Here is a 13,150-nt window from a genome sequence, read left to right as displayed (position 1 = left end):
ATTTCTGGTGTGCTTGGGGAACCTATGGAATGGATGCCAGGGATTGAATCCAGGTTGACTGTGTGCAAGGCAAGTGCCCAACACGCTATCCTATGGTTTTAACCCATTATGTACACTTTAAGTTTTAAGCAATGCCAGTGCTTTCACCAGCAACTCAAAAATAAAAGGCATATGCTTAACCACTGAGCTACATTCCAGGTCCTTGATACAGACACGGTGAACATAAATGAAACATTTAGTGTCTGTCCATCATCATTCATTTTACCTCTTGTTTTTTTAGAGAAGTTTTGGTGTTTCAATACTGCAACTTTTTTTTTTTTTGGTCACACTGGACAATGCAGAGGGGCTCTGCACTCAGGAATTACTCCTGGCGGTACTTGGGGGACCCTGTGGGATGCTGGGAGTCGAAGGCTTCCTGGAAGTAGAATTGCTTGGTCAAAAGTAAGTCTTTTGAATTGCCCTCCATCAAATTTGTTGCAGCTTAGATTGACATACAACTTAGTTTGCTTCTGAATATTTTAGGGGTTAGGGTGGGACTATTACCATGCAGCGCTTGAGGAAAGTTCTTCGAGGTGCTCAGGTTAAGTGTCTGGTATCAAACCTGTGTCTCTAGCATGCACAGCCATTGAGTTCTCTGTCTTCCCCCATAGTGTCAGTTTATAAACAGGTTTTTCATCCATGTAGAGTTAATTTTTTGTATTTAATATTAGGTGCATGTCCCACTTTTCTGAAACCACTGTCCTTTACTAATGTAATTGTTCAGATTCCTTTGTTGAAAATCATTCCACCAAATATTTGAGGGTTCTCTGGGCTCTGTACTGTGTAACTGGCTTGTGTGTCTGTCTTTATGTCATTACCATGCACTTTTGATTTACCGTAATTTAAAGTTTTGGAATCTGGAAGGATGAGACCCTTCCAAATGTACTTTTTCAAGATTTTTCTTTGAGCTTCTGTATAAATTTTGGGATGTTTCCCAAAAGGAAAAATCATTTCTGTTTTATCAGAGCTTGCATTAATTGTGCATAGTTGAATCTGGTAGTGAATTATGTATAGTTGAACCTGTCATCGTCATAGTATTAAATCTTCTAACCCAAGCTTTATAGAGTAGGTTTTTGTTTGGTTTTTGACCACACATAGTGATGCTTACTCCTGGCTCTGTGTTCAGGGATCATCTCTGGCCGTGCGTGGTGTATCACATGGGGTGCTGGGATAGAATTTGGTTGAATCATGTACAACGCAAATGCCTCCACTGTAATCTCTTTGACCCCTAGGATGTATTTTAATCTATACTTATGTTTTATTTAACAGTGTTTTGTGTTTTCCTTGTGAAAATCTTTCACCTTAGCAAAATATATTTCTCTATTTCTATGTATTTTTGATATTATAAATAGGATTACTAATTTCCATTTAGGATTGTTCTTTTTTATTTGGTTGTTTTTTATTTTTTAGGCCACACCAAGTAGTTCTCAGGGCATATCCTGCTCTGAACTCAGGGATCACTCCTGTTGGTGCTGGTGGTTTGGTGTGGTGTTGGGGAGACAATTGGGGTTAACTGCATACAAGGTAAATATACCTTAACCCCTGAACTATCTCTCTGGTTCTGAGTTTTTTGTTTCAATTTTTCACCTCTACTTTGCTTAAATGTTTTCTGCACAGGGACTTATGTCATCTGCACAACAAATTTTTCTATTTTTTGGATTTCATTTCTTTTAGTGGTGGTAGTGGGGATGCCACATCCCAGCGATGTTCAGGAGTTACTCCTGGTGCGGCACTTGGGAATTATTCCTGGTGGTGCTTCAGGGACATATGTGATGCTGGGGATTGAATCACATAGTCGCTGCAAGTCTTACATGCAGAACTATCCCTTTGGCCCCGTGGATGCCACTTTACCCCTCCTTCCTCTTCATGTAATGCCTCAACTACAGCTTCTGGTTCTACCTTGGTGGAAGTGAGCATCTGCCCATTTTTCCTAGTTTTAGAGAAGAAGCTTTCCTTTCCCGCCAGCCCCTTCCCCTCTCTCTATATAACCTTTATCATGTAGAAGTGTCCTTTGTTGTATAATCTCTGGGGTAGCCAGGGTGGCCAGGGAAGGCCTGCTGGCTCTCCCCCTCACCGCCTGGGTGGGTGGTCTCTGACCCCTCACCCAGCTGGGGTGGCCTGTGCCATGGGGCAGATGGAGATGGAAACGAGGGACAAGCTGATTGATCAGTTGCCGTTTATTCCATCCTCTCCACGCGCCTGTTCCAGTCTCTCTGAGCCCCCCATTCTAGTCTCACACTGCCCCTCATTCCCATTTCCTCCTGTCTCTCCTGCTCATCTCTCTGTACTTCATCTTGCTCCCTGCTCTTTTCTCCAAACTCCTCCAACTCTCTACCCATCTCCCTTGCACTGGGAGTAGATGTTACACCCAGTCCAGCAGCAAAATCAACATAAGAAAGCCCTTCCTGACTGCCCATCAGGCTCAAGGGCTGAAACATCATCTAGGGGTTTTCCTTTTTTCCTTAGTCCAATAGCTTAATTAACGTCTTAATTAACATCTTAATATTAGTTATTTTTGTATGGACACAGTAAGAGATACATTGAGGTTTATAGGGCAGCTCTCCTGGGAACATCTTGCCACAGACTCAGACTACAGTGCTCAGGCCAAATTAATCATTCCTAACCCTAGCAAGGTGCGAATCTAGTATTACTTTTTGGGTCATGACAGAATTTGTCCATGATTATGTGCTTAAGTTACAGTTAAACATTATGGAACTTTGGCCAGGCCCATCTCAGTGCCAGAATAGCACATAGCTCACCGCTTGTCCTGGGTCCATCCAGTCTCTTATCGGGATCCTGCTTTTAGGGGTGCTAGGAAGTTAGGGCAACTGAGGCTTAAGTTAAGAGAACAGATGCCCAGGAGGTAAATATCATTGAGAATCCGTTAACTTCCACATTATAAAAGCATAGCATTAACTGTCTTCTTGTGCCCATACAAAAAGAACATTACTTTGAAGGAGAAGAGAAAAACAATATTTACAAGTCAACAGAGCAAAAGGAAAGAAGTTACAAATAAACACAAAGGAATGGGAGTACTGTGATGGGAGTAACCCAGTAAACCTGAGCTTCCTGTGGCAAAGCAGAAAGGACAAACCCATGTTATCCTACACTTTGCTTCCTATCTTATTGTTTCTGTGTGTTGTATTTTACCAAACGCCCATGAAAAGGGCCTCAGTTGAGAAAATCATCTGTTGCAGTCTAATGATTTACTTAAATATTTAACTTCCTTTGTATAACTGGTGCAGTTATTATTTGGTCATGAGATACAACCTTTTTAATGTGGACAAATTTGATTTATTACTATTTTGTTGAAACTTTGCATTTTAATTCATTAGAAATACTGGCTTGCAGCTTTTTTGGTATTTGTCTGGATTTCTATTATCAATATAATGTGGCCTCATAGAATGAGAAAGTAGTTTGATTTTTTTTTATTTCGGAAAACTTTGAGGAAAAATTTTAAAAAGGACACATTTCTTTTTAAATGTTTGAATTTATCTGTTTATGTTTGTGTTGTATGTGTGCTTTGTGGTACCAGTAATTGAACTGAGGTCCTCGGATGTGCAAAGTGTCTGTTCTACTGCCAAGCCAAATTCCTTGCCCTCCTAGTGGTTCTTGGGAGATTTTCTCCCTCCCCAACCAGCTTTTCTTTGTTGTTATTGTTTCTTGTGTCAGTATACTTGGTTGAGGTGCACAAACATGTGGTTTATAGTTCTTGTACACTTTCTGGTGGTGGCAGTACCTGAAGGTCGCTTGATTGTGATGTTTGCACACTTTGTTGTAGTACATGCTAGTGGGTCACACATTACAGTTAACTTGGTCTTCAAAAAAATTATTTTAAAGTTATCATATACATATAGACAGATACCACTTTGGGGGATGTACCTGGTGGTACCCAGGGCTTACCCCTGGGTCTATTTTGAGGGATCATTCTTGGAGACTATATGTGCTGCCAGGGATCAAATCTAGATCCGGTATGTATAAGGTATGTGCTTCGTCTGCTGTACTCTCCCTGACCCCTCAATGTTTTTTAAGAAATTATTTTATTGATTCTGGGAATTAAACTAAGGGCCTCATGCATGAAAGGGGCATCCTCTTGACCCTAATTTTGACTTCATATTTAGTTTTTATTTGATATATTTTAAAAATATTTTTGTTAGTATCTTTTAAGTTTCTGACTGAGTACTGCTTTCATTACATTGTTTAAATTTTAAAATGTATTTTTCCCAAAGTATTTTCTCTCTTTGACTAGTTAGTAGCTTAAGATTATTTGCCTTGTATCAATTTTTGATTTTCTTTTTATGCTTCCATTTTTAGTTTCATTTTATTATAACTAGAAAAATATACTTTGTATAATTTTTCTTGTTCTTTTTTCTTTTTTTTGCTTTTTTGGGTCACACCTGGTGATGCACAGGGGTTACTCCTGGCTCTGCACTCAGGAATTACCCCTGGCAGTGCTCAGGGGACAATATGGGATGCTGGGATTTGAACCCGGGTCGGCCGCATGCAAGGCAAACGCCCTACCTGCTGTGCTATTGCTTCAACCCTGTACTTTGTATATAATTTTATCTTTTTCGGTTTGTAAAGGGGCCATAGCGTGTGTTTTGTAGTTACCATACAGTTTATACAAATGAATATTTTATTTGTATTTATATTCTGCTGTTGCTGGGTGGAGTCTTTTATTTTTGGCCACACCCAGAGATTCTGGGGACTGATGCAGGCCTGGTGCTTGGGGCAGTGCTTGGAAGTGCAGCCCTGGGTTGCCAGGGAATGAACCCTGGTCTTCTGAAACATGCAGATCATATGTGTAATCCATGGAGTTCTTTATAGCTCCAGGTAGAGCATTCTAAGTCTAGTTGATCTGAAGTGTTGGTTCAACTTATTACTGAAAGTGTTATTATTTATTTACACATGTTGGACTGTAGCCATAGCACAGCAGTAGGGCATTCGCCTTGCATGCAGCCAACCTGTGTTCGATTCCTCTGCCCCTCTCGGAGAGCCCGTTAAGCTACCGAGAATATTGAGCCCGAACGGCAGAGCCTGGCAAGCTACCCGTGGCGTATTCAATATGCCAAAAACAGTAACAATAAGTCGCACAATGAAACGTTACTGATGCCCGCTTGAGCAAATTGATGAGCAACGGGATGACTGTGACATTTTTTCTTATTGTTTGCCACATCCAACAGTTCTCAGAGGTTACTCTTGACTCTGCACTCAGAAATTACTCCCGGCAGTGCTTGGGGGACCATATGGGATGCTGGCAATGGAACCCAGGTCAGTCGTGTGCAAGGCAAACACTCTAACCATTGTGCTATTTCTTGAGTCCCCCTGAAACAGTATTTATTTTAATGGTTTACTATTGAAAATAATTAGCCCCACCAATCACCCTTTTGTTTTGATGGTGCGTTGTTTGCTATGTGGTTGTGGTTCTTTTTCGGAGTCTCATTCTTCGTTGTGGTTCGGGGGATCCAAAACAGTAGAGCCTCTTGGGTAGTATCTGGGATTGAGCTTTACTTTAAAGTTTGCAGCTTTACTGACTGCAACTAGTGAGACAGTGCACTATTGCTGATAATACTCAGATTCGTGAAATTGGCATATTTAAGTCTCCCAACTAAGTATAATACTTAACTTTTTCTTCTTTTAATTGTGGAACTCTTGATTCTTATATTTGGGACCCCTGTTATGTGTATACATGATTGCAGTTATACTGTCTTGTTGAAATAAATTTTTTAGCAATATGTGGTTTCTTTGTCTCATAACCTTTCTTTTGAATTAAAGATTATCTACAAATATTTTCACTGCAGTTTTTTTGAAACTATTTGTAGTATCTATTATATGTTTATTTTCAACCTCTTTGTAGCTTTGTATTTAAATTGAGGCCTTTTGGGGGCTGGAGAGATAGTATAGGAGGCTAGTTATTTGCCTTGCTTTTAATCTGATCCAGGTTCTGAGCTCTGTGCTTAGGGATCATCCCTGGTGGTCCTCAGGAGACCATATGTGGTACTGGGGATTATTTCTCCAACCTGAGTCATTCTTTCCTTGCTTTGAAAGTTTTCTATCTTGGCAGCCCACAGTTTGATTATTGTGAATCTTAATTTGCATATATTTTAGTTTATTCTAACTTGGAACTTTTTTAACTTTGTTTTCTTCTTTTCTTTTCTATTTTTGGGCCATACTCGGTAATGTTCAGGGGTAACTCCTGGCTTTGTACCAGGGATCTAACCCAGGTCAGCTGCATGCAAGGCAAATTCCCTACCTGCTAAACTATCTCTGCAGCCCTTCCTTTTCCGACTCCTTTTTATTTTATTTTTTACTTTTATTTCATTTTATTTTTTTGCTTTTTGGGTCACACCCAGCGATGTTCAGTGGCCACTCAGGAGTCACTCCTGGCGGTGGCTGGGGGACCATATGGGATGCCGGCATCGAGTCCGGTCAGCCGCGTTCATGGCAAATGCCCTACCTGCTGTGCTATTGCTCCAGCCCCCGACTCCTTTTTAAATAATAGTTATGTTGGTATGCTAGGTTGTGAATCATTACCAGGATTATCTTTATAATTTGTAATTTATAATAGGACTGGAGTGATAGCATAGTGGGTAAGGCGTTTGCCTTGCATGCGGCCAACCTGGGTTAGATTCCTCCAACCCTCTCAGAGAGCCCGGCAAGCTACCAAGAGTACCCCACCCACACAGCAGAGCCTGGCAAGCTACCTGTGGCGTATTCGATATCCCAAAAACAGGAAAACAAGTCTCACAACGGAAACATTACTGGTGCCCGCTCGAGCAAATCTATGAACAATGGGATGGCAGTGCTACAGTGCTACAGTGCTGCTTTTATAATTTGTACCCACTTATGTTTTCATCTTATTGATGCATTCTTTATTTTTTAAAATACTATTTTAGCGGGGCTGGAGCTAGTACAGTGGGTAGGATGCTTGCCTTGTACATAGCCAACCTGGGTTCAGTCCCTGGCATCTCATGTGGTCCCCTGAACACCACCAGTAGTAATTCCTGGTGCAGAATTCCTGCGTTCAGAGCCAGGAGTAATCCCTGAGCACTGCTGGGTGTGGCCTAAAAATCTATTTTAGGGGCTGGAGAGATAGTATAGCTGGTGTAGTGTTGCTTTGCACACACCTGATGCCATGTTCAATTCCTGACACCCCATATGATCCTGAGCCCCCCAGGAGTGATCCCTGAGCCCAGAGCCTTGAGTACAACTTGATTTGGCCTGAAAAACAACAAGAAAACAAAACCCTAAAATAAAATTTCTTTTTTTATTATTATTTTGGGGGCAGTTTAGGGTTGGGGTACTGAGACCTTGTGGTGCTGGGAATCAAATTCGAGTCACCCACATGTAAGGCCTTAGCCCTGTACTATCTATCTCTTCACCTCCCTTTAAGTTATTTTCCCACGCTTTCTTTTTTTTCTTTTTGGTCACATTCGGTGATGCACAGGGGTTACTCCTGGCTCATGCCCTCAGATATTATTCGTGGTGGTGCTCAGGGAACCATATGGGATGCTGGGAATTGAACCCATGTTGGTCTCCTGTAAGGCAAACACCCTACCCACTGTGCTATCGCTGCAGCCCCTCCCATACTTCTTTAATTTATTCAACATAATTGCATTCACTGGTACTTTAAAAACATCTTTCAGTATTAGTAAAGAATATGCTTAGGTCATTGATATGGTTCATCTATAGAATACATGCCTTCATATGTGAGTTCTTGGATTCAAACCGCTGTGCTACAAGAAATACATACTTATTGTTGCTTTTCATGTAACCCTTTAAATATTAATGGTATCTGATGGTTTTTGTGCCTTAGATTAATCTATTTCTAATATACTAAGATTATTAATTAAGGGCCAGGGAGGACGGAACAAAGGAATGAATGAATCGTGTACATGAGAACCTGTCTTTTCTGTATCTCATGGCTCCTCACTGATGTGCTGGAAACTGTAGTGTAGCTGGAGTGGCCCCTCCCAAAGAACTTTCATATTTAAAAATTTGTCATGCTCAATTCATAATTGCATAATATTGCAGTTCCAGGGTGGCTAATAACCTTTTTGTTGATGACTTTTTTTCTTTTTTTTTTAATTCTTTTATTACTTCACCATGTGGAAAGTTACAAAGCGTTCAGGTTAAAGTGATGACTTTTTTTTGAGCCACTTTGAATGTGGAATGCTTTCATTGTGATTATTTTTTCAAAGTTCACTAGCAAATTATCAGCAGTACTGATATTCTTCTTTTTTATAAATGTTATCGTACTACATTTCCCCATTCCGCAATATGTCAACTCTTGTGTTAATTCTCACTGAATCAGAATAAAGTTTGGGGACTGCTGTGACAAAAATAGTATGGGCTGGGTGACTTGAATGACAAAACATTTATTTCTAACAGTTCTGGAGATTAGGAAGTCCAAGATTAAATAAGACACCAGCAGACTTGGTGTCTGATGAAGTCATGCTTCCTAGTTCATAGAGTATCTCTGCCTTCTTGATGTATAGTAATTGTGAAGAGAAAAGGGGGCTCTCTCGGGTGTCTTTTTATTCCATTTTGATGAATTAGTCATCCTCTCAAGACCATGTCACCTGTAAGGTAGGATTTCAATATATGAATTTGTTAAGAACCTAAATTCTTAACAATAATGGAACATTATAAGGAACCTTAGCGTTTAGTGTGCTAATAGCTTTCATATCCAGTAATTTCTTTAATTTTTATTTTCATGCCACAACTGGTAAAGCTCAAGAATACTCCTGGCTCTGCACTCAGGAATTAGTCCTGATGGTGCTCAGGGTGACGGGAATAGAACCTGAGTTGACTGAAAGGCAAGTGCTGCACCTGCTGCACTTGCTGTACTATCCAGCCCCAATTTCCTCGAATTCTCAGAAAAGTCCTGGTAATTTTTTATGTCATTCTCCCTAGTTAAAATTGAAGGTTAGAGAAGTGAAGTTATTTCTTAATACAAATAGCTAATAGACTTAGTCTAGAAAAGTGACTAAATTGAATAGGTTTTATTTGAATAATGTAGAGTTTGTAATCGAGTGGTTATTCTGTTTCGTGAAGTGAATTGCTGTGTGCTGAAGAAAGGTCTAGTATTTCTATTGGAGCACTTAAAATTTTTTAAAAATTATTTTTATTTTTGGTGACATCTGGTGGCCCTACCTGTTGTACTCTCTCTGGCTTAGCATTTCTTTTTTGTTGTTGGTACCTGAAGGAAAGGTCAGGGCCTTATCTGAGGCATGTGTGCTACTGCTAAGGCACACATACTAGTGCTTTACCCTAATGTCCTTTGTATTTTTGTGTTTTATTTTTAATTTCTCTTCCCTTAGCCCCTGTGTCCTCCCTTTGTGTTATTTTGTTTTTTGTTTGTTTTTTTTTTCTTTTTGGGTCACACCCGGCAATGCACTGGTGTCACTCCTGGCTCTGCACTCAGGAATTAACCCCTGACAGTGCTCAGGGGACCATATGGGATGCTGGGAATCAGACCCCACTAGGCCGCTTGCAAGGCAAATGCCCTACCTCCTGTGCTATCTTCCAGCCCTTGTGTTGTTATTTTGAAGACCAGGGTCACAGCCTCATTGAGCTTGCACTCTTGTCTGAGATGCTGTTTATTCTCCCATTTGTTGTGGTTCTTGCATATGTGCTTGTCAGGAGGTTGAACTCGTGCCAAATTGTGGCATGCATATGCTTTGGCTAGGGATTACCAGAGGTCATATGTCTCTGGCCATGATTGTTTACACTTCTTTTTCCCTTGAAGTACACCCAGCAGTGCTGAAGAAATAATGTGCTGCTGAGATTCAAACCCAGGGCTCCAGCTTTTTGAGTCATCTTCCCAGTCAGTGCTCAGAAGATGTAATGGAGCCTCTGGCAGTGGTTCAGTGCGAAGACCTAGGGATGTAGTACTGCTTAGGCTTACTTTTTGTTTGTTTTTGTTTTGGGGAGTTGTGGAAGGATGTGTGTGTGTTGTTTGGAAGGATGTGTGTGCTGTTTGGTGCTCTTGAGCCACTGTGTCTGTGTATGGACAGAATTGGGATGGCTGTTGGTGATAGATAGGCGAAGAAAGAAAGACCAAGCTGGTTGCTGATTAGTTGCCGTTTATTCAGTCTCTCATCTCTCCCATCTCACATACTCTTCCTTCCTAGCCCATCATTCCTAGAATATTGATGTACTAAAATTTTACTGAAATGAAAATTTCGACTTGCAGTGTTATCATAGTACTGTTTATAGTAGTAACCTGAATATTTTAAACCAACCTGGGCATATAATATGCTTGCTAATAGGGTGCCTGCTTTGCATTTGTAAGGTGTTAGTTCCCACTCCAGGTACCATCCCGCGTTGTTGAGGATGCCCCAGCACGGCTCTGTGTGCTCTGTGCCCACTCTGTGCCCACGTTACTGGTGCTCGCTCGAGCATTCGATGAGCAACGGGATGACAGTGATACTGCAATTATTGTAATGGGCTGGAGCAATAGCACAGTGGGTAGGGTGTTTGCCTTGCATGTGGCCGACCCAGGTTCGATTCCGGCAAGCTACTGAGAGTATACTGGCCCATGGTAGAGTCTGGCAAGCTCCCCATGGTGTATATTTGATATGCCAAAAACAGGAACAACAAATCTCACAATGGAGACGTTATTGGTGCACTCTCGAACAAATCGATGAGCAACAGGATGACAGTGAATATTGTAATACATTACCACAAACTTGCTGGCTTGAAGCAAAAGAAGGATTTTTTTCTTTTATGGTTCTGGAGGTGAGAAGTAGAAATCAGTGACACTGGACTTGAGTCAAGTTGTGAGTAGGGCCATGCTGTTCTTTGGAGGATTCTAGGGAGAATCTATTCCTTTCCCTCTTCAGCATTCTTGTGATGGACTATCAGTATTTCCTGTGCTGCATAATTTCACTCTAGACTTTAATGTCTCCACCATCAAAAGGCCATCTCTTGTGCCTTTAGTATTCCTCTAAATTCCTCTCCCATTCAGAAGAGTATATTTATGGTTGTATTTAGGTTCCACTAGTTAATTTCACTTACAAATACTTACATTTAATCGTATCTGTAATGATTCTTTTTTTCCTATGAAGTAAAACATTTACAGGTTCCAGGCATATTTGGGGTTCATCTGATGCATGATTGTGAAGTACCACAAGATAGTGATTGACTAAATACCACTTATACATTTTGGATAGGGTCAAGAAAAATTTCAGGTTCTGAGGTTATTTAACCATAGTTACATGAGAGCTAGTTGAAGGCATTAAAAGGAAAATGAAATAATAGAAGTTAAAGATTGGCCCATATCATTTTAACATAGTACATAGATGATGTAAAAGTGTAGAAATTTTATTTTCTGTCATGTATGTGGGAGGATTTATTTGTTTCGGTTTTAAAGTTTCAGGTTAAATTCTGTGCCCTAGAAGGAGTTGTAGAAGTGGAAATATATGCTATATTACTGAGGTAATAAGCGCAGTGGTAGGGCGTTCGCCTTTCACTCGGCCAACCCGTGTTCAATTCCTCCACTCCTCTCAGAGAGCCCGGCAAGCTACCGAGAGTATTGCGCCCGCACGGCAGAGCCTGGCAAGCTACCCGTGATGTATTGGATATGCCAAACAGTAACAATGAGTCTCACAATGAGAGATGTTACTGGTGCCTGCTCGAACAAATTGTTGAGCAACGGGCTGACAGTGACAGTGACTCAGTTTGGGATCTTCATTGGGGCTGAGTGCTTGCATCATAAAAATCGTATACTGACATTTTTTTTTTTTATGTTAACAGATTCTGGCATGGACACAGGTTCAGTGGCAGGATTGGAATTGACTGATCAGACTCCTGTTTTAATAGGGAATACGGCCATGGCAACTAGTCTCACGAATGTTGGAAATTCATTTAATAATCCATCTAATTCTTTAGTATCTAGATCTAATAAATTTCAAAACTCATCTGTGGAAGATGATGATGATGTTGTTTTTATTGAACCTGTACAACCTCCCACACCTTCCGCACCAGTGGTAAATGATCAAAGAACCATAACATTTACATCATCCAAAAATGAAGAACTACAAGGAAATGATTCGAAAATTCTTCCTTCTTCAAAAGAATTGGCTTCTCAGAAGGGAAGTGTAAGTGAGACAATTGTCATTGATGATGAAGAAGACATGGAAACAAATCAAGCTCAAGATAAAAATTCTTCCAATTTTATTGAACAACGACCCTCTGAAACTAAAAACAGAACTAATGATGTGGATTTCTCCACTTCTACTTTTTCAAGAAGTAAGGTAAATGCAGGAATGGGTAATAGTGGTATCACCACAGAACCAGACTCTGAAATTCAGATTGCTAATGTTACAACCTTAGAAACAGGTGTAAGCTCTGTGAATGATGGCCAATTAGAAAACACAGACGGGAGAGATATGAACTTAATGATTACACATGTAACATCACTGCAGAATACCAACTTGGGAGATGTCTCTAACGGACTGCAGCCAAGTAATTTTGCTGTTAATATACAAACATACACCCCATCTTTAACTTCACAGACCAAGACTGGAGTAGGACCTTTTAATCCTGGTAGAATGAATGTAGCAGGAGATGTTTTTCAGAATGGAGAATCTGCAACTCATCATAATCCTGGTAAGTAGTAAGTGATTTCTACCCCATGTAAATGATTTAAAATGTTGACTAACTCTTTTTCTGATTAGTAGATGGTGCAGCTTTGGTTAGTTTATGTAAGATATATTAATTCTATTTATTATTCTTTTATGTTTGATATTTTAACTAAGAGATGCAAAACCATGTGTGGCCTTTTTTTATGGAATATTAGAAAATTAATTACAGTGATTGACTTCACTTTTTTGCTTTTTGGGTTACACCCAGCGATGCACAGGGGTTATTCCTGGCTCTGCAGTCAGGAATTAACCCCTGGCAGTGCTCAGGGGACTATACGGGATGCTGGAAATTGAACCAGGTCAGCCGCGTGCAAGGCAAATGCCCAACCCACTATGCTATTTCTCCAGCCCCATACAGTGATTGACTTCTAAAGGATTGAAAGAAGATGCATTCACCACTAAAATTTAAAATTTAAAATCTCACTTGTATGTACTTGTTGCTAATCTGTGTTTTACAAGAA

The 13,150-nt window shown here is 40.3% G+C and overlaps 1 protein-coding gene across 3 annotated transcripts in view; it reads left to right on the top strand.

The window, feature by feature from the left end:
* The window catches only part of ZMYM2 (zinc finger MYM-type containing 2), a 123,350-nt gene that overhangs the window by 16,918 nt on the left and 93,282 nt on the right, over nucleotides 1–13,150 (top strand). For all 3 annotated transcript variants that reach the window (XM_055134253.1, XM_055134245.1, XM_055134236.1), the window contains exon 2: nucleotides 11,800–12,654. In XM_055134253.1, the coding sequence (XP_054990228.1) occupies nucleotides 11,808–12,654 (847 nt within the window). In that variant the 5' untranslated portion in view covers nucleotides 11,800–11,807. The remainder of the gene's footprint in view (nucleotides 1–11,799; nucleotides 12,655–13,150) is intronic.

This window comes from Sorex araneus, chromosome 1 (genome assembly GCF_027595985.1).
Source record: "Sorex araneus isolate mSorAra2 chromosome 1, mSorAra2.pri, whole genome shotgun sequence".
Lineage (NCBI taxonomy): Eukaryota > Metazoa > Chordata > Mammalia > Eulipotyphla > Soricidae > Sorex > Sorex araneus.
Note: the sequence above shows the minus strand (reverse complement) of the source record. Positions and strands in the feature narration are given on the sequence as shown.